The following is a 22,348-nucleotide window of genomic DNA, read 5'->3' on the forward strand; positions in this document are numbered from 1 at the left end:
TTCTAATGAATCAGGAAGAGATGACAATTGGACTTCTTCCAGTTCCAACAATTACTTCTACAAGATGAGAACTGCCATGGTTTTTCCCAGACACACACACCCAAAACCAGTGGTCACATGTATGACCTTTAGATTAAAGTACAGTGACTCATCAGTGTACTGCAAAAGAATAAAGCTGATGTGTAGCAGCACTTAAATGAAGTCAAACACTCAATAACAACAAGCTGTTGAGTGAGGCGTTTCAGCCATGAAGAGGGGAAGGTCCCAAAGCAGTGTCCCTACAGATGCATGTGGTGCTTAAGGGACTAGTTTGCAGGAAACCTCACAAACAAGAATCAAAACCACAGTATAATATTTTTTCTCAATAGCCACAGATGAGGTTCTGCTGGGACACGAGAACAAAGGGTATTTCATACCAAGCCTTGGCTCAGATGCAAAGTAATACACAACACATGCACAGGCAGGCACGTATCTGAGAGCACTACCCGTACACAAATACACCAGAAAGGCAGCAAGCTGCCTGCAGTGCTACGAGGTGAGCTGACACAAACCATCCCGAAGCTGATCCATGTCGTCATCGAACACTGCTTCCTTCAGTGCAGTCTTGTCGTAAGTGTTGATTGTGTCAGCGTAAGGATAGGGGTTGTATTCCCGAGCACGGGGCCCTGAAAAGGCGCGGGGAGGCTGGGTGTTCAGGAGGGAGGTTTTGTTATCCAGAGCCATCCTTCCACCTTCCACAATGTCACTGCTTCCACGGACATCACCGGTAGGGAGAGCAAGGCCACCATCTCGAGATACCTGGCGGATCAAGCAGAGAAAAAAAGGTATGTTCAAAATTCTATGCAAACTGTAGCATTTCTGGAGTTCACCCACCAATAGGAAGAGGCACAGAATTATTTACATGTATTATTTATACATACCACTTAAGTAAAACTTCGATTACTACCTCTTTCTTTCACACGACTATACCTGCTCAAAAAAATCTCATGATCACAGTTTCTGTAACCACTCTTGCAGCATAAGATACCATATGAGCCGTGCACTTGGCAGTGATCACAGGTCCTAAGCCTGTGAAGGAAACCATTCATGCATTTTAAGAACTAACACTTCCCACTACAGACCTGACTACGCACACTCCATGCAAAAGCCACCACTGAGCCATGCCGAACCGGAGGAACACTAGACTGTTTCCATCCTACATGGGAATCCCACAGAAGCCCAGTAAGCACATTCCACAGGAGGCCAGAGTTCAAAGGGAGCCAAGGGAAACAGTCAGCGAAACCCCATAATTAAGGTATAAGAAGCTAACAACCAATACGCAGAAGACGCCTATAAGAATACAGCAGGAAAAACTAGATTTTGTACACTAGCAATCCACAGACAGGTTTGATCACAATGTTTTAAATTGATCAAAACGTTTTAAAATTTCATCTATGTGGGAACATTAATCAATGGAATACTTACAATGTCACAGTCTTTCTTTCCATCACGTTTGATTGGCTCATTCAGGTCCTCTTGACTACGAAAGCTAAATTTCTCAATCGCTTCTGTGACTCCACGAAGAGAGCTGTAGATTTCATCAGAGTTTAGGTTCTCCGTGTCATAATCCAGCATACTAAAGACCAAACGTATATGAAATGTTACAAATGAAATTGGAATCCGCTTCTGACTGTTAACAAAAACAAGCTGGAGACAGATGGTTCGGAGCACCCTTACTAACAGTGACTGGTAACACAACATGGATGGAATCAAAGCAGAGTTCGGGTCTGAGTTTCCCTCAAACAGGGCTAAAACAAGGAGAAACACTGCTGTAAGTGAAGGGAAAACAGGTCCATTGTTTCTTACATTCAGTAAGTGCGCTACCTTCTGTAAACAAAAAAACCCTATCCACAGCATGGCAGTGTATTTAAAAAGGAAAATAATATCAATCACTATGAGAACTCAAAGGGTTGTGACAGCTGATGGAAATGAAATCAGTGAAATTTAAGTTTAATAATATATTAAACTATGACAGATTTAAATGGAAAGGAAAATGTATCTTGACATAAACCTTAGTCTAACATGGCCCATTTTAATTTATAAAGTAGTAAAACCTAACTCACTGACACAGTGCCTTGATAAAAAAAGCATTTCAGTTTGGCCCTAAGTTTGGGAATTCTCTCACTCAAATCTGACACTTTCCTGCAATCTATTTGTTCCTCAGAAATTTCTCAGCAACATAAATCCTCAAAAGTTTTGGGATTCCTTGAGGAGTTATCCAAAATTAAGTCCCATGATAAAATGCCTTGCATACAAGGGCAGATGATATTAAAAGATCTGGCTAAAGAGAAGTTCCTACAAGCTTGGAGAAAATAAAGAGGCATTATTGGCAGGGTTTTGCTCTATCTAGGAGAAGTTGAGTTTGCATGACAATCACTAAATTAATAGATCCAGCACCAGAGAACAATTTCTGGCAGAGTCTCGGATCTCAGCAGAGCCAGAAGCAAATAGACTGAATCAGACATTTACATCAAGTTGTTTGTCAATAAATGGCAAGAAGTGGCTCCCTACAGTGGTGAATTACTATTTCATAACACTTTGGGAAGGATGACAGGCTGGGCTTGGAGGCAGATGGCTGGACAGAGTTGTGTTCCTTTTCCACAAAAGAAAGATTCCCTATGAGGTGGGTGGGGGAAAAACCCAAACAAACAAACAAGAAAATCCCTTCTGAATTCTGGGTACACAGCTGTTATTTTCAATGGAACTAAAAGTAGGATATTAAATATCTATTAAATATCTAGAACCACAGCTTTTTATCTGGAAGAAACTTGGGAACTTCAGACAGACGGTAAGATTGGTGCTGCCCAATTCCTTTGGGATTAAAACACTGAAAATAGCCATAATCCCTGGCTCCCAAGCAACGCGCTCGCACTACACTCACACAAGCATCAGCACCGTGTATTTTGGCAAAGAAACCAAAGAACAACTCCCCAAACAGTGTCTGGCAGGTGAGGGAGAGCAAGAAACCACTTAAAGAACAGACCAAGATCAGGAAACAAAAGCTGTTCATGAACCTACAGATGTCGAAGTATCCAGGGCTTTTGAGACAGCTGAACAACACTACTGCACTGTGTTGGCTTTCCAGACAGATGCGAAGGCAGTTTTTAGGTTCTTCAGAAGTACCACCCAGGAATAGAAAAATCTTTGTTTCATACAACCTCAAAAATCTACGTTTGGAGCTCAAGCACATTTAATTCATAGATCTTAAAGGGTTTTTCACACAACATTGAAGTGGGCAATGGAATCACCATTTGAAAAGGTGTATACTTGCGACACTACCTGTGTACTCACACCAAGAGATGACATGACTTACCAAAGGTCACACAATTAAATCCATGGCAAAAAACCCAAGAAATAATCACAGATATAATACTGACAATAAACCTTCTGCTGAAATCATCACTTCTTTCCTCAGGGATGAATTTTGCTCTACACTGTTACCAAAGAACAATCAGAATACAGACTCTTCAGTGCTAAAGGACTAAAGCAATTTCTCAGTGCCACCAATCTGACGCATTTGTCAAAGCACAAACCCACATTTTAATAAAAATCTAAAGAATCCAGTGATTTCATATGTCAGGAGTAAGCCTGTGTAGGAGGTCACATTATGGCTGTGCTCTACATGAATGAAAATTCTACAATGTGAACACACGTCTCTACTGACAGTATGTGCACTGGAATACTTCACAGACAACACAATGGGGGGGGAATAAAAGTAAAATGGAACTACACTCACCTTTCAGGGGAAAAAAAAAAAAGGCACAAAAGGGAAAAAAATAATTATGACCCATGCAGAAAACTAGAGGAAAGGCACAGGATGAGTAAGAAGTGAGTAGAGATGAGCAGTGTTTAGGGATGTCACAACATTATTTTCCATCTGCTGCACAAAACCAATGCAGCTGTCTGTAAGTTTACCAAGATACAATTTGGCAGTTTTCCAGTCTGGCATAAAATACATTTTACTTCCATAAATTGTTACTCAGTTTCCAATCCAAACTATGTGTAAGTAATCCACAGTTTTGTGTCTTCAAGCAGTACACAGTAACTCACATCCTTGCACTTTCAGGCTCTGGGCTGGAATATACATTACATTATTCCAAACCTTATTATCTGGTTTCAGATCAAAAAAAAAAAAAAAAAAAGGACAGAAAAAACACGCTCAACTAGTTTTATTCCAAAAAATCAACATGGATCTCCTCCATAGATATCTCCACAGTGTCCTGGCAGAGTCAGAACATTAATCTAAAGTTTTTAATTCTGCAGGTATTCACAGAGGTAACTACAATTGTATTCTATTTTCTCTCTCAGATGTCACAGCTTCTCAAATTTTGAGCCCTCAAAGAAAAAATTCTTTGCTTTTCTTTCAATAGTTTTTCATTAGGAACTTTTTGCTTTAAGGAAAGGCTATACACAGTCCTTCCTCAGGTAGGAAGGACTAAGTCTAAGTCACGAGAAACCACATTTACAGATAGTCTCTTCTCAGGGTTTAAACTTAAAAAAATCTAAGGAATTTAACAGAGATCTGACAAATTAAATTTGTATTCAGGTTGGGTTTTTTTATTAAAACCAGCATACAGCTTTAGTCCAGTATATTGATCCAAGATCTGTATGCAGACTGGAACAAAATGTGAGGGCACAGGACAAGGAATAGGTGTCGAAACTGTGACTGATAAAATCTTGTGGTAAGGACAATTTTAATTTCAGTACTACAAATTTCCAAGATGTTCCACAATCACATTATACAAGCAAAGCTCTATGTGAAGTCACTCCTGAGCTGTATGTGTCCATCTGGAGGTACTCAAGTGCCACATGCACAGTGCAGCCAAATTGAAAGATCCTGCCCCAGGTATCATAATGCAACCAGCACCTGCCAAAAGTGCTCAGCAACTGTGTTCTGCATTGGAAACCAACTGTGAAACATCTTCCCTGCCATCTTCTTGAATGGGTGCAAGAGTCTGGAAAAATCCACTTTTTTTTATCCCCCCTTGCATGCTGCATCTTCCCCAAGCAGCGAGCAAGTGGCTGCCCAACACTCCTGCTCTCTGAAAGCTATCATCATCTCTTCTCCTTTTCCAACCAAAGCCTCTGCAAATCCCACATTTGAACAAATCCCACAGTGTGAAAGGGAAATAATACTGTGACACCTCAGACAACTTGGTTTAACAGGTAGCTTGTTACCTGGGAGAGTAAGAGCGTCTGAAAGTCTTGTGGGAAGGAGCAGTGGGGATGGAGTTAGGCTGAGAAAGGGGAGGGGGGTGCTTCGACAGCCCGTCTGCACTCCAACCCCAGAGCCGACTGCCGTGACCAGAGGAGAAACAAAAGAGAGAAAAAACAGAGAAAGGAGAGGGAGGAAAAAAAAAAGAAACTATAATCTGAGTGGCTTAGTGCTGTCATGCTGCCTTGGAGAGAGAAAAAAATTAATAGAAACAAAATTAAACAAGAATACTCCGTTGAGCCTCACAAGTCATTGTTTTGGCCTTTAGTATTCATTTCCATTTTTATTCCTAACATAATATGATTAACAAAAAATCCAGCCCCTGCTTGTACTAACCAGCAGATTTTACAAATGGATATAGCCTCTATAAACAACTCTATTTATAATGTTCTACGCAAACAATCCCTGGCCGCATGTGTATTCAAACTCTAAGCAGGTATTTCTAAGCAACAGGATTTCCCTGGAAGAAAGGAAAATTGGAGTTTATTTTTTTATCAGACACCTGAAGGTAGCTTGTAAAGTTTGTCTCCTGGTGCCTCTATAAAAGCCTGCAATCAGGCCCTACACAACCAGAAAACCTTTGCAAGGCTTAGGATCTGATCCTGTTTCACCAGATTCAAACGGAACCCAAATATGCAGCAAGTGAAAGTCAGTCTAGAGTGTAAATGCATCATGAGGACTTGGCCCAGGTCTCAGCAGACAAAGCTGGAACGACTGGGTAAAACCAGCCTCCGAGTTGATCCAGATCTCTCCTTAAACTTTCACAGCCCCTTTGAGTTACTGTTTGACCCTGTGCCTTTGGGTTGAGACATCCATCTCTTTGTCAATTTGTCTAACCTCTGCTTTTGTCCTTTTCCCATTATGGTACATGGATTTTAAAAATCACCTTCTAAATGAGAATAAATGCTTGAGCTGATGGAGTATTCACAACACCACTTTGTTTCTATTACATTTCAGCACTTTGTCTTGGATAGTTGTATTTGTATATGTGCAGGTGAAAGATACTTTAAGATCAGAAGTGACAAACAAGTCAAGAATTGCTCCAGTGCAAACAGCAGCAAAGCCAGTTAAAAAACTCCTCTGAAGAGCAGTATCAAGAATTTCACGCATTAACCATCAATCAAATCCCACAGCTATTACATGCCACTATAATCATGTAAATACCCCAGACTCCCAGACTGCTGATCAGAAGTCTCACAGCTCAGGTCTCACCTACCTGAACACGGGCCACCAAACAATACAGGCTTGTCCTTATTGCATAAAGTGGGTGGCTTATTTTAATTCTGTTTCCATGCCTTTGCTTGCTCAACTTAATACTGAAAGTGTCAAATTTTGTTTTTAATGGTATTTTCTATTATCAGTGAAATAGCAAGCATGTAAACTTACATAGCCAGATAGAATTGTTAGCCTTTTATTCTGATGTATTTCCTCTAAAGAGCTTTGAAGGACTACATTTTTTAAAAAATTTTTAGGTGATTTTTGTTTATTTGTTTTTAATAATTGAAACTACACACAGGCTTCTGGGTTACTAATAATTGCAGAAACCCATCCCAAATGCATTCATTCACTATTCCTTCAAGTACTCCTACAAAATTCTAGGTGAAAGTTTCCAACCTGAATGTAACATTTAAGTTTACAGAATTTGATCTACCATTCAGAACAGTATACTAACACCAAAGGACTTTACAACTTAGTGTTTTCCTTTCTGTACTACAACGTAATTTATTAAATCTCAGAAGATTTTCTCTGTCCAGCACAAACTCAAGCCATTCATCTGTGCTTTGCCTAGGAAACATTCCTCTCTTTCAGTCTTAAGTCTGGGGTTTTTTTTCCTATTATTTTCAGTCTTCCCAAGTGCCCTTCCCTGCTTTTCTTTTTCAGAAGGAACATCTTTCTTCCATAACTCCTCTCACCAAAAACTAAAACTGTTAAGGGGAAAAAAAAAAAAAGCAGATACAAACGCAGAAGTAACTCACAGATGTAGTGGATATGTTATAGTGACCATGCAGCAGAACCGGAGGGAGTAATGAAGGCAGGAGAAAAGACTCTGTCCAAGACCCTGAAAGCATGCTACCATCCTGAAGGTCCTGCAGACGACTTCAGGGGATACTTAAGTAGATGTTATCATCTGGATAGGCAAAGCAGCTCCTTGCAGAGTCCAGTTCAACCAAAACATTCAAAATCTATCCAGAGAACCCAAATACATGTACACATAAATACATACATACACACACCCCCCAAAAGATCAGTCATCTGGAATACATACATAATACAGTAAATCTGTATCAATGAAACCTTGCTGATTAATGTTGAGGCTATTGTCCACAAACCATTAATAATATGGGAGAGCAGCTTAGCAGCATTTTCATATTCCTACAGGACCCAAACATCCTTTCCACACATATCCCAGCTCCAAAGACATGTATGCCTCTGGTTTTCACTCCAATCCATGCATCAAGAAAAAAAATAAAAGGAAAGCATATTCTTCAAAACCAAAGCTGGCATTAAGAACTGGAGATAACCCTTCCACTGACTGCACTCAGACTGCCTGCACAAGACACAGGCAGGCACAAGGTAAGCAGGGCCTGGACATGGAGCACCCCAGGAGGCAATGGGAATACACAACCTGACTACAAACCTTTGACGGTAGGCCCCATGAAAATGTAAAGCCAAGCCCACTTTTGGAGGAGAGGTACACAAAGAAACTGGGAATCTTCATCCTTTACACTGCTATCAGAATGACCTGGCTGTGCTTATGTTCCAAGTTTGTAGAGAGAAAAGTGATATTTCACACCAATGCTGAATAGCAAACAACAAGCATTTGAAATGGAAACATGACACTGAAGCACCTATACCAAAAAATGTAATACTGCAGCCTACCCTACTTACCACAATCTGTTAGCACATCTTTCAAAGCCTTTTCTCTGAAAGAAGGACAACCAGAGCTACATTCTCCCTTTAAATCAGGACCATGCCCAAACTGTGCTGCACAAGACATTTTCAAGGAGGATGCAGCCCAGCAGAGCATCAGAAGCTACTGCCTCTAATTTGCAGTATTTGCCACTGCCTTTTCTACAAATGGCAAAAATCTGCAGATACTGTAACTGCTCAGAGGTCACTCGCCACCAAAAAGTACAACTTCTCCCCTCCAAATATTTTAAAGGGCTTTCATAGCAGCTTCCACCTTTACCTATCACTGAAGAGTAACTTTTAAACATCACTCCTGAATAACTAAATCCATCAAGGAAGCAGGACATGCTTCTTGAAGACACCTAAATTTTTGAATAAACACCCCTAAGAACTCTACAGAAAATGGAAGGAATGACTGTTTTCTAAAGGAAATTCCTGGCCGACTGCATCCACGGCAGAATGCTCTGGAATTACATGCCCTCTCTAACTAATGCTTGAGAATAAATCACATGGGGAAAAAACCCCTTCAGTTTCTAAACCCAAAATTCTAGAAAACAACAGCAACAATGTACACTGGATTAATCAATACTTTGATATTTGCCTCCTGACATCAAGAGGTGAGAAGAAAGCAAAGACAAATAGAAAACAGTGAGTGAAGTGGCAATAAACAGTCGTGTCCCAATGGCAAAACCCAAAAAGCATGGTAAAAGGTTGTGGAATTATAAAATAAGTGCCACATGCAAACACGGCCAACAAAACCACAACATAACCACAAGGAGACACAGTTAATAATTTCCCATGACAGAAATCAGCAGGGCAACAATGCTCAAGTTAGTCAAAAAGGAAGCAACATAGTTGGAACCATTCCCCTGAAACTCTACCACTTAATTTCTTAATGAAACCTTTGTGGAAAAAACTCGTAATAGGCAACTCGACCTTGGCTTGCAAACTCGTCTTTTAGTTTGGAATTACAGCAGATTTAGAAGTTGCAAAAATGTATCTAGATATCCAAAATTTTCTCAGGAAACCCCAATGGTTCTTATGCTGCTGGAATTAGTACAATTCTTCATTAAATGCTAAAGGCCTGTACTTTCCCTGACACACTGGAACTCACGTGTCTAAGCACCCCTTCAGAGAGAGATTTGCAAGCAACAAACGCAGATCACAGATTTCAGTGTAAACTGCTACACTGCACAATGAACTGCAGTCCTCACTCAACATGGTTCCTTCCTTACATTTCTTCCACAAGAAATGTCATGAAGAGGACAGGCAGACAAGGGCAGCAAATTTAAGCTTTCCCAGCATGAATCAGATCTCGTCCAGGTAAGAGCTTGATAATTTCCTCCAATATTTCTGCAGTCCCAGAAGATACTGTTTACAATGTCATCTCTCCTGCTCTAAGTTTTAATGGTGCAAAACATGCACATTCCCAGCATCCAAGAGTCCATGCTGGCTGAATACAAGATTTTGGAGTGGACCAATATATTCTAGGGTAGCACCTGCAGCTTCAGCAAAACACCTGGTTGCAATAGACCTGCTGCCCAAAAGACCAGGCCACTACTCTGCTGGTGAGCAGCCAAGTGAGCAATTTGGGAGGTATTCAGCACTGAAACGCAGTCACCACCTCTGCTTGTCCTGCATCCTCACAAAGAATAAGAGGGGAACAGGAGATGCAGCACTTCTCTCAGCAGCACAAGCACTGTACTACAGTCAGAGGAATTACTGATCTCAAGTCCACACCTAAAAAATAGGCACAACCTGAAACTCCTGTTCTGACAGTGATCACAGACTTTGTGACATATGCAGTCTCAACAAGACCTTATTTCTTATGCTGCCAATTAATATTACCTTTATTTATTACACATAAATGTAATTCTGAAGAAGGCCATGAAAGAAAACTAACATGATAAGAAAAGACATTAAAGATTACACAGATAGCATGAGGACTGGAACACTGAAGTCAATCACCAACCACATATTATCATGTTCAAACACTGCTTCTTTGCAGAAATCTACTGTAAACTTTTTGTCTTGTTTTTGCTTTCAAAGTGAGTCATATTCTGCAAACGCACACTCGGTGTTGAAATCCTTTAGTATTTTGCAAGGGGTTTAATTAGCCTGCCACATTACCTTGGAGACAGTCCACCATGGGAACAGTTGGTAGGTGAAGTTAAGGGGCTGGTTCTGCTGCTGGAGTGCCGGGAAGGAGTCCGACCAAGGGTATTGCTGGGAGAACCCTAACACAGAAGCAGGAAGACAGGGATTAGCAACGTGTTGCAATGCACAGACAGGAGTACAACAACAGGTCCAAACATTGCCTCTGTTTGCTCTAGACAAGCTTAGTGCAGTTTTGATTATGCCTCTTGACCTAAAAATCTGCAGCCATGGTTCATCTAGTCTTTAATGTGCTCCTGAAGATACGATTCTGAGGATAAAGCAAGTGTATGTGCACTTCTGTACAACCACAGTACCTCCAAATTTCAATACACAGCATGTACAGCCTGCAAATATTGCCAGAGAAATGGTTCATCAATCCAGCTATCCAGCTTCTCAAACAAGATTTGCAAGGCTCCAAAATATGCTCACCATTACCCTGGCAATTTAGCATTCTAATTACACAGCTATTTTCCACATTGTCTAAAGCATTCTGATTATGCTTGTTAGGAGCATAAGTAAGCAGTCTAACTTATCATTTTTCCACTGGTCTGCACAATTTTTTATACCACAGCAAAATGAGTAGAAATTGCTCTCAATTCTGACACTTTTCACATAGAGTCAAAAGTATTAGAGATTCCAGACCATTTGCCTGGAAGCCTAACACTGCAGTTCTAGCTTAGCCTAAATTCTACTCGGCCCTGTTAAAAGTGCAAAGATAGGGGGGTTCAAATTCCAGCAAGTTCACAAGATTTCCACATTAAAAAGAATAAAAGTTCCCTAATCCTTGCTGCTCTGGGAAGGGAAAGAAATTTCCTATTTAAATCTTCTACTAACATATTCCTTCAGTGAAATAACAGTATGTAAGAGCTTCATAGAAAAGCAGAACATCAGGTAATAGGCATAGACAGAGGTGACCTTGTAGGTCACATTAAAGATCCTGCAAACTCCTTAAAAGACAATATATCTGTTATTAAACTGATCTCAATAATAGTCATAAGCCCAGAAAATCTGTGGTATCAGGATCTGTTTTAGCCAAAAAAGTCATTACTGGCAGGACTTTCAAAAGCACCACCAACTTGAAAGCACAAACCCCACCAATTTTAATGCACTTTTCAGTAATTTTTTAATCTCTTCTGGTTAGGACTGTATTAAATTTTAAAATAACTCAGTTTTTTATTTTAATGGTCCCTATTAAAAGCAACATCAAACAAAAGCCTCTGTTGCCACATTGCTTCAAGACAACAGTTACAGATAATTCAAACTGAACATCTGCAACAGCTTATCAATGAGCTGCTGTCTTTGGGGCTCTGCTGTTTTCAAGGACAAGGGCCTCTCACCACACTGGTGTTACTGGAGTTCTTGAGGTGGTTGTGCAGGAGCTTGGTAGCACCATCCTGGAATGTTTTTGGCAAGGCACCAAGTAACATGGTAAACTCAGGGGTGTTCAGTTCAAAGAGAGAAATCAGGACTATTTGTGCTGCCTGAAAAGAGGAAGAAAGAAGAGGCCATCAGTTTTTATTCTTTGAAAAGAGCATGCATTCTCATAGTAGTGAACCTTACAGTAAATGATGTGTGTTTCACTCAAAAAGAAGACTCCTCTACCAGACAAATCTTTGAAATGTTCTTTGTAATGTATTATAATAGCAATAGTTAATTTTTTTAGTTCTTAAAGCTTAAATATATTTTTGCATTTATATAATTATTTGCCCAGATGTGAAGTGTACAGCTATTCACAACTAGCGAGAAACTTTTACCACTGGCCTGTCCAGCACATATTTCAATTGAACAGGTTACTGCAAAGATTTACTGAAAACAAATAAAACTAGAAGTTCAAATAAGTATGAAGACTCTAGGACTGCAATTTGTCATTCCTGTGCTTTTTATGTGTGAGTGGGACTAGTTCTCTTCCCACCCAACCTCTCCTCCTCCTAGGGATCCTAAGTTTGTTTCATCAAATAGATAATCCACCTCTCCTTGTAAATCTTAACCCCACTGAGGCTGTTTCAGCAATTCAAGACTCCATCTGAAGTAGAAGATCTATGAGGATGGTAAGAACCACCATTCTCTCATCCATGGACAGGCTAAACCCCACCAGATTTCCTAAATTTAGTAAGTGAAACTGAGGTGCCACTGAAACAATTGAGAATTCTACCATTAATTTTAGTGGACAGGGTTTGCTTTATCTGCCTCAGAGAACTGCTGCCAGAACAGGATCTCCCCATATCCATTAGCAAACATACAGCTCTGCATATCCTGAACTAAGACAATGGAATCAAATGGGAATGGAAGCAGAATAAATCACAGTGTGCAGACCTGAAAAAGTAATTAACATCACATGTCCCTAACTAGACTTCCCCAGCAGCATCCAACCTGCATGGATGCACCAATTCTATGGGGTTTTTCCCGGACTTTACTTTGAAAGTATACAAACATACAAACATTGATAAATAGAACAATAAAAATGAAGCACTGATGAATGACCTCTGATGGTCTGCAGCAGCACCTTCTCCAAGGGGCGTGTAGCCATTGACACATCAACTTCCAGAATATGTATCTGGACACAAAGCAGTGGCTTGGGCTCACAAAGTTAAGCAGCAAAGCTACACACGCTCTTATTTTGGAAAAGCATACACACATGCTTAGGAAGAGCAGATGCTTACGTTTGACCCTTTCAGGAACTTTCTAAAATCTCCTAAAAATGAAAAACAACTTTGAAAAGGGTGTAAATGTAATTCCCTGCTGTGGAGATAAATGTACATTCATTGTTCTCATCAATTTAAAGAAGGATTTTCTAGTAAATAATGTGTTCACAAACATACTGTGCCATAATTAAGTGTATCTGCAATTCCCGATGGAGTGGAATTCTTCACAGATGATGAACTTGAGTACACAAGAACCTTTCATAATGGAGGGGAATCACAGTACCTCATTGTTTCAGTGTGCAAACTGCAACTCAAGCTATACTGTTTTCTTCTGCCATCAGCAGCAACTAGCACAGCTTTGTATAGAAAAACATTTTCCATCTATGAAAGTTTGGTCAGTGTCATCCTTTTCATTTGGCCAACAAAGGAACCCACAGCACTCAATGAGCTTCCAAGGACTGCAGCAAACAAGGTCTTCAGACTTCATTCCAGATGGATCATGCTGCCTCTCCTGCCAAAACTCTCACTGACTTGAACAGAAACACAGTATGTCATTATTCACTCTATTATAAAGATCTAAGGATGAAAGAAGTGGGGAGATAATTTTCCCTGTGGCTTTCTCAATTCCATAGTCTACTCTCCTCTGACCTGAAGTTTTGGGCAACTCTGCCATGAAGCCTGCCTGGTATCCAACAAGGAAGTGTATTTCTGTCCATTTTGATCCAAGAACTTTTAAGTTTTCACCAGCACAGTATTTTCTGTAATAAAAATATTACTGCACACAAGAGATCTCAGAACAAGGAACAGCAAGTTTCAGTGAATGCAAAGTGACAAGTCATGCCAGAGTACATTCCCGCTGGTGAACAGCATGCGCATCCTCGATGGTTAGGAGTGGACATGCAGATCCTCCATGTCAGAACAAGCAGATCTCACATTCATCGAGATTAAAAACAAACAAAGAAACCCAAAAACCCCAAAACCGCAAAAAAACCCCAAACCAAACCCCATGAAAATTGATCAACAAGGTTCCCAGACTGAGAGATTGCTTAGAGATTAGAATATCTGGAGTTATCAACTGGTAAGTTAGGAGCTGCCCAAGGTGTGAAAGGATTTCCGATACCTTTGTCACATGAATCTCCCACTGATGGCTTAGAAATAAAGTCCATCCTTGGAGACCTCCTAAGTAAGTAGGGCAACCAGGTGCAAGAGCACACACACACTTTACGATGGGACATTCTGGAAGGACCTTTCTTGTATGACAGAGATGTTCCAGATGCATCTCACAAATCTGAGCAAAACCTTCATCAAAGCTCCACCACAAACACTAATACCACAGACATTGTCCTACAGGAGTAGCTGAGAGAAGTTTCAGGTCTCAGAGGTCACTACAGTTTTGTTCCACTTTTGCACTTTGACTTTAATAAAAACAGAACTACGTCTGCCCTCCCTCTTTGCACAAAATACAGCTTGTCTTTAGGAGTGGCTGCCAGTATTCTGTGTACCCAGTGCTCTTCAGCAGCTTCCCTATCGCCTGTAAGTAGTCATTGGGCTTTGAATGAAGTGCTGAACAGTAGCTCCCAGTGCTCACAATCTTTTGTGGCCTCAAAGAAAACAGACCTATAGTTAATGCCTTTTGAAATAAAGCCAAGGACTACTACATCCTGAGAATGGTGCTCCAGTAAAAAAGTCTCAAAGGCAACACTGGAGTTACATGGGTAAAACCCTGTCTGTGCTCTTTCTAAATCATCCTCAGTCATCCAACTTCACTTCCAAGTTTATTTCAGGCAAAAGCCATTATTTGGAAGTGCACCCATAATTTCCTACCCAGTATTTAACACACAAAGGTCTTGGTCCCTACTACCATAAGATGAACACTGTTACTTTACTGGCTTCAAAAGCTGGAAGATCCATGCTAGCTTGAAATCACATTTGTAACATGCTCCAAGTCTCACTCCTGCAATACTTCCCATTTCTAGTACCAATAATTTTATTTCAGTAATGAAGAGCATCAGGAGCAGCATTTCCACATCTGTCTTAATAGTTAGATCTGGACACACTTGATAACCCTCTAAGTTTCACTTACCTAGCATACTTTTACCTAATCAAAGGATAACTTCTACAGATAATGTTAAAAAGAATTTTGAATCTGTGGATTTTCAGCTTGTGACAAATCAGAGACATTTTCATAATCTCCGAATTTCTCGACATCTTCTGAAAATCTTGTTTCACTAGATTACTGTCAGAGTAAATAAATTTAACAAGCAATAAAAAAACCTTGTTTCTGTACACAATGCACAAACATTCTCCATGCAACACTCATGCTTGATGATATATAGTTTGAAGAAAGTAATATCTGAATTTTCCCTTGCCTTTGTGTCCCTGTACCATTAGTACAGAACACTAATCCATCTCCTTCAGTGACATATAACGTAGACCCTACAGATTATCTAACCTTAATGAAGCCATTCTCTGCTGGCTTGAGCTGGGGAAACTCCAGTCACTTCAGAGCCCGACTATGCTAGAGAGGGGGTCTGGCTCAGTGTCAGATTCTTGAATCATTTACAAAGGATTGCTTATGTAACTTCATTATTTTCCTTATCACAATGCAGTGAGGGATCAGGTTCCACCAGCCAGTGGCAGCTCCCAAAGCTGCACACTTAGGTCACTGCAATTCCTGCTGTCCAACAGTGTCAGCTGCTAAAGGGACACAAATGCTTTAGCAATATCTGTTTTTTGTTTTTACCTAGATGGTGGATGATAGTCAGATTTATCAAAAGCTGTAACCTTTTCAACTTGGCTGAATTACAAGAAAGTCTCTTTGAAATTGTTTGGGCTTATTAAGCAAAAAGATCAAGGCTAAGTGGAAAAATACATTGATTTTAGAAAGGAAATGTGGTCAGTGACCTAAGGTTAATAAAGTGCCTTATGATTGCTGCTGCTACTGCTGGTCCAGTGGACCAAGCAGAATAAGCAGCTAGTTGCCTGCCTACATGAAGGCAGCTCCCAATTTACTCAAACATTTATTGGTGATGGGCTCCCAACACAGGCAGCCCCATAAACGGAGGGGACTTTGTACCCTGATCCTTTATGAGGAACTACAACAAGACAGTTAACAGAAAAACACATCAAAGCCAAAAATCACTTCAGACAGACACACTTTTTTCAGGCTCCCAGTCCAGGTCTCTTTGCACAGCTAGACAGTTGAGTTGAGACTGCAAACACTATTAGTGTGATTAGTGCACAAGGCTTTCAGTCTACCTGTTTACATTTCTCTTCCAAGTTTCCTTCACCAGGCCCTGAGGAGGCTGTAGTTGTCCTAGCTGGCAAATCCTCACCCACCCAACTATGCATCGTCTGGGTTTGACAAACAGGAAAGTTGATATTATTCAAAGAAAACAGATTTCAACTCAATCACCTAAAGAGTACACATGCTATCTTTTTGCAGAAGAATTCTGATCAATTTCTTGCTTCATTTCAAGTAACAAAAAGCATTATTTGATGCCATCAGAAGAGCACTTCTTTCAGCAGAGGGCAGCGGAAATTAAATTAAAATTAAAAATTAAATATTAAATTCAGCCACAGCTCTCAGGCTTACAGATCATCCCTTAGTTCTTCTACAAGGCATTGCTGTGGCAACCTCCTGGTGGCCTCCACAATCACTTGAAAACATCTGCTGAGGTGCAGAGCCTAGGCCTTGCTGAACTGAGGTGGCACTTGCATCTGGCCAGCCAGGAATGGGGGAATAGGTGCATCTCCCGGCACCTGCCCTCACAGATATCTCTAAGTTCAGAGTAAGTTACAGTTGAACTTGCAAACTCCTGTCCCCAGTCTGGACATCAGTCTGATGGACCAACACGGCCTATAAATGCCTTTTATCACGTGATCAGTCTGGGGAAGAACCTCAGTAACATCTACTCACTTTCGACAAACACAATCATATTCTGAATGCATCACACACTTCACCATCCAGTCTAAGGCAAATGTGGTTTTTAATAACTTAGGACACAATGGGGCAGAGAAGCTCTCTCCCATGTCACTTTGAATGATACTAAACTGCAGATCAAATAGAGATCCACTGAGATCAAGAGGCAGCACTTGCACATTAGGCAGCTTGCATTAGCACACACTGGCACACGGCTTCAATTCTCCAGTGAGTAGCTGATGTTAAGTGAGTTATTCACATCTACTGAGAGTTTGCAAGCTCTAAACAAGTGTTACTTCAGTGTACTTTCCAGCAGACAATTAAGTATGAGCTGCCACTGAACTAACAAACTATCTAGTGAACCAAACCTCCTGCTTGTTCCCTTTTCAGGCCTAGAATCAGATGAGCAAGGACATCCACAATACAGACACAGATGGCAATATGAAGCACAATGGCTTTAGCAGTTTATACATAATCCAAGCACGTTAGCTTGAGTACAAGTTTTTAAACACACAGTTTTCCCAAAACACTTGTATTAGAATATGCTGTTCACATCCACATCCTGAAAAGAAAGAATTTGTTTAACAGATTTAAATACAGAAACAGATTAAATCCATGTTGCTATTGTGTTTTACACAGTACACACTTAATACATCATGAAAGCCTTTTACAAGTCAGAGATGGTTGCATTACAAGTGTCAAAGGCATCTCAGAAAAGTGACAGCAAAAAAGATGCAGCACCAAATCACCACGTTTGGATTACTTTTCTATAGCAGATTACGATTCATGTGCGCTGCTGATTGATGACCTAGGCACAGAAAAGACCATGGCAAAATGTACATTATTTCTTGAAAACCAGACATTACCCCAGAAATCAAGCTGATGAAGGCTGCCATGAGTAACTTTGCTCATTATGAAGTGACAGTTGTTGCAAAAGCAGGTTTCAGGACTAGAAACAAAGGTTACACTTCATTAACAACTGAGAAATTTTTCTTGTACACCTGGCATGACAGAAGTCTGAATTCTCAGGCAAAAGTTCCCACATATAAACTAAGAAAGAAGAGCTACTGAAGTCATATGGTTTGTAATGAAAACACGCACTTTAATCTGCATGGAGTTTCAAAATGCTAGAGGAAGTATGGCAGGATTATCTGTCACACTCCAAACAGCTCTGCAATGCATCACGTAAACATCACCTCTAGACCTGATTTTCAAAGCAGATACATCACCTATACCTGTGTAGGGGGGTGTGTGTGTGTGTGTGTTTATACAATGGCACGTACACACAAACATATTGCGCACAGACACATAATATACATGTGAGTACACACACCCTGTGAAGCTATTTCTTCTCTCATATTACCACACACTAGCTCCTCTAGCAAACAGAGTATGTGCTTATATTCAAACTGCTTTCAGCTCAAAGCATACTAGAGGGCTGTATAAAGTGGAGGGACTTGTTTTAAGGAAATCTACCCCAGCACCATGCTTCCAGCAAGCACATCATGATTTTCTGGCCACTAACATTGGGTGAAAACCATTTTCCTTACACTGAGTACACTAAAAACATTTGGGCTCTCATAGCTCTGTAGCATCAAATTCAAAACAAACAGAAAATGAGGGATACTATTTTGGAAACACAGCTAGGACACAGAGATCCTTTTTGTTGTAATAGCTTTAAATCAAGTAAACACTACAGTCCACCAGGTGCCATTTTTGATGTATTACACTATTTTTCCTAACACTATGTTTTAAGTGCCAGACAGAAGTTCCTCTGGGCATTTAGACTGAGTTTGACTTCTTTAGGAATATTTTTTGGCTAAAACAATTTGCCATTCAAAAGCATTTCTGCAAATGTCCTCTTTGCCACTGCTACTGCAACAGGCCATGACCAACAGCGTTTATTGCTCAACACCAGCAAAGATCAGCAAAATGCCATTTCAGCTCACTAAGAGGCTTTGGGAGTGCTCTTACAGTGACACATCTGTCCTAGAGTTGCAGAAATCAGCCTGATGCTAGATGGAAAATTAAAACTTTGAAGAGATTTTAGAGGTTACATGGCATCACCATGCAAAGGAGCTTAATTTCCTTTCCTTAAAAGCGTTTGCTTTCCTCTCACTAGTCCTCCTCCTACAGATTTCACAGCAATATTTTATCCAAAGTTGCTCTATCTAGGCTTTACTGATAGACAGGATTTCCTTACCAAAGTGACAATATCAATATTTCTCAAGAAATTACCTTGAGGATTACTAGTTAAAGAATTAATTACGTTTTCATTGCCTGCTTCAGCTTATGAAGAGTCTGCTGGCCTGCAGCTTTCTCTCTGAAATCTTCACCTTCTGCATAATTCAGAAACTGTTTCTCAATCAGTTTTCGTGAAAAAAAAAAAGATCCCAAAGTAATTTTCTTTGGCTATCCCTACACATCACCTGAAAACCAGTGGTACCAATCCAAGGAGGGCCTTCCCCAAGATACTCCCAGGGGGGCTTCATCTTCATGAAAATTAGACCAACACAAGCACCCTCCTGGGCTTTTTGATTCATTGCAGTGGTTCTAGTTTCTTACCAAAACCCATCCAACTGTCTGTATTCAAGGGCAGCTTGCAGTGACAAGTGGGGCAGTTGAAAGAAAAAGTTTTCCCAGTTACATAAGTGGAAGGTAGAACATGATGTACATGTGACATAAGGCTGCCCATAACATGTAAAAATGCCTTCAGGCTTGTAAAATAAAACCACTGCAGGAATGTCTCATCAATAGAGAAGCCAGTCAGGATATTTGAAAAAAAATGAAAAAATTTCTTCTGCTCCAAGATTAGTACTCCAAATACCAATCAGGCAATACAGATCTTGTTATTTATCATTAAGACCAGACCTAGGCTGATTGACAAGATGGTAAGAATTGTCACTGGCCTTCACCTCAGGCGGCCTCATTCCCCTTCAGCCTCAGTACAAGGTCCTCCTAAACATTAAGATCCTGTGTGCCCTCACAGCTGATTCCATACCCACAAATTCTGGGCACTTATGTTAAATAAAAGTTTCCATTCAGACAAGCCTTGGACAGGAGGCTTCTGTAGGCTTTGGCCAGAGTCAAATGAGAAGCCTTATTCTAATTTCCATTCTCAAACTGATGGCTCTTTTCCAAGATCAAAGTATTTTCCCACACAGAGCCCATGCCTGTCATCCAAATTCAATAAGCATTTTACCTACGTAAGGATTACACAACAACTTTGCTGGCAGTATTACTAATAAAATGGTGAAGTTACTGACTTATAATGTCCTCACAGACCAGTCATCACAGTATTAGCATTGCTATTGTGTTACTTTTCTCTGTGGCAATTAACTGGCTTTTGTATAATTATTTCATCAAATCAAACAATTTCCAGAGGAAAGTCAGAATTAACACCCTGCTACAGAGGGGAATAAATCAGTGCAGAGGAAAGTCAAGTACCTCATACAAGGCTAGATACTACTGCAGTTGAAATCACAGCTCAGTTATCTGAAAGCCTGATCTGTGCCCTGCCCACTGATAAGCTCTGCTTGGGGAAAAAGCCATGAGCTGGCTGCATGTGCAAGCATCACCAACAGGCGCTCTCCTCACACTGGAAACACATCCCATCCAGGTCTCCAGGCAGCACTGCAGGACCTGCTCCTACCCTGTGGCTTTTGTTCAGCATGGAGGGCAAATGCCCTCCCCTTTCTTGCAGCACTGCTTGCAGGAAGTAAACCTTAAGCCGAATGCAGGGTAAACACCCACAAGTACTAACAATCTTTAAAACAAGACAAATATTTACCCATAACACACTGCAGATCACCTTATTTTAAACCTAAAGCTTGACAATAAGTTTAACTGTACACAGTTCATGGCTACTATCAGCAGTTTAAATGGTTTCTGCCCTGAGAGGGAATCACGACATTTTGTCAATGACACACTCTTTAGTATCAACTGCATGTTTCTCATAGTACATCACATTTTCCTTGTGATAACAGAGCTTATGTTTAACTACAGGCGTCATTCCATACAGGACCATAAATTGTTCTATGCAAAACAGCATTTCCTTTGACTTTTTCTGATTTCACTGGCTACAAAACTTGAGCTGTAGTTCCAAGTCATGTCAGATTGGTTAAGTGTGCCCATTAAGTGTACTTAAGTGTTGTCACAAGAATACATAAAGTAATTAATAAAGCTGTAGCATTCGGTTTGAAAAGGTTTTTGGGCTAAATGACATTTTTTGTTCTATTTTTCCACAGTGCCTTAACACTATGTGGCTGGGACCTCTACAACCATCACACAGTAGATAGCAGTAATGGACAGATGATCACTAACAAAAGGATAACCTCAGTATAGACTGAAAATATAATCAATTTCTTGAACAGACACCTTGATTGCTATCACAGGATCAGATCTGCATGACTAATTACCATGTGCACACAACAGCCACATGCCTTCCCCACTGGTGAGAGAGATCACCAGTGTGAGGAACTTTGTTTTATCTGCCTCTGCTCAAACCCCAGACAGAACAGCATGGCCACCACACACAGATGCTACCTGCATTATGGTAGAATTCAGTAACTCAGACTTGGGTGAGGAGGATATTGGCTGTGGGACTACATTTCTTGGGGGAAAGAGTCCCCGCCTCCACGAGTAGCTGATCAGCAGCATCACTGTTCCACCAAGTCAGCCACAGTCATACCTGTGGATTGGACTACACCACCCAGGAGCCTTCAGTACCAAGAATGATGTGCACTCTCGACAGCTTGCAGGAGCGAGTTGATTACAGTGGTAGTCTTAAGCCCAGATTCTACTGAAAACCTACCTATTTTTACACTTTTTACAGGCCTCTTGTGGTATTCAATCACCTGAAGACAAAACTGAATTCTTCTCCTTCCCAGTAATCTCCACTGCCATCTCCATTTTCAGGTTGTCACAGTGTTTACAAGGCATGGTCTGCTTTGCATTTAAAAAACCTCAGATCCTGAAGGCGACCATAGTACCTTCCACAAGGGTGGAATCTTCTGATGCTTAAATGAATCATCTTGATATTCAAAAGGTACTGCTTTTTTTTTTTCCCAAGTTATATTCTCAAAAAAAGCACGGCAATACTCAATTGTGTTCTTCAGAACATTTCACCTGCCTGGATTGGCTCTTGATAATCCAATTCACTATTGCATAATGAATTTATTAGTCTGTTAACTACAGTCCTGACAGAGATAATAGCCAATGATTGCTTATAAATCCTTTGCTTCACTGTTTCTTCTAAAGCCTCTGGTTTGTACTATGTTCTTAATAAAATCAGAGTACAGCAACGGTATGATGAAATAAAGATCACCTGTGCATTCGTTTTTAGTAGCCTAACTTAGCTGAATTGTGTAATAATTTATTTGAAAACTACAGGCAGTGAAGGCAAATCCAAGTCACATGCAGGTTTAATAAAAAGACATTTTGATTCAGTAATCTCTTGTCAGC

The 22,348-nt window shown here is 40.4% G+C and overlaps 1 protein-coding gene and 1 long non-coding RNA gene across 35 annotated transcripts in view; one reads left to right on the forward strand and one right to left on the reverse strand.

The window, feature by feature from the left end:
* The window catches only part of CLASP1 (cytoplasmic linker associated protein 1), a 176,419-nt gene that overhangs the window by 20,483 nt on the left and 133,588 nt on the right, over window positions 1-22,348 (reverse strand). For 19 of the 34 annotated variants that reach the window (XM_032113627.1, XM_032113642.1, XM_032113636.1 and 16 more), the window contains 5 exons: window positions 11,659-11,802; window positions 10,295-10,401; window positions 5,218-5,334; window positions 1,465-1,615; window positions 552-798 (listed from right to left, as the gene is read on the reverse strand). In XM_032113627.1, coding sequence (XP_031969518.1) covers window positions 552-798; window positions 1,465-1,615; window positions 5,218-5,334; window positions 10,295-10,401; window positions 11,659-11,802 — 766 coding nt within the window. The remainder of the gene's footprint in view (window positions 1-551; window positions 799-1,464; window positions 1,616-5,217; window positions 5,335-10,294; window positions 10,402-11,658; window positions 11,803-22,348) is intronic. The other 15 variants (XM_032113660.1, XM_032113659.1, XM_032113655.1 and 12 more) reach the window with 1 other exon arrangement.
* Window positions 741-22,237, forward strand: LOC116446249. The gene is made up of 2 exons (XR_004241104.1): window positions 741-824; window positions 21,133-22,237. It is a non-coding gene; the product is annotated as an uncharacterized LOC116446249 (long non-coding RNA).

This window comes from Corvus moneduloides, chromosome 7 (assembly GCF_009650955.1).
Source record: "Corvus moneduloides isolate bCorMon1 chromosome 7, bCorMon1.pri, whole genome shotgun sequence".
In the NCBI taxonomy this organism is placed as follows: Eukaryota; Metazoa; Chordata; class Aves; order Passeriformes; family Corvidae; genus Corvus; species Corvus moneduloides.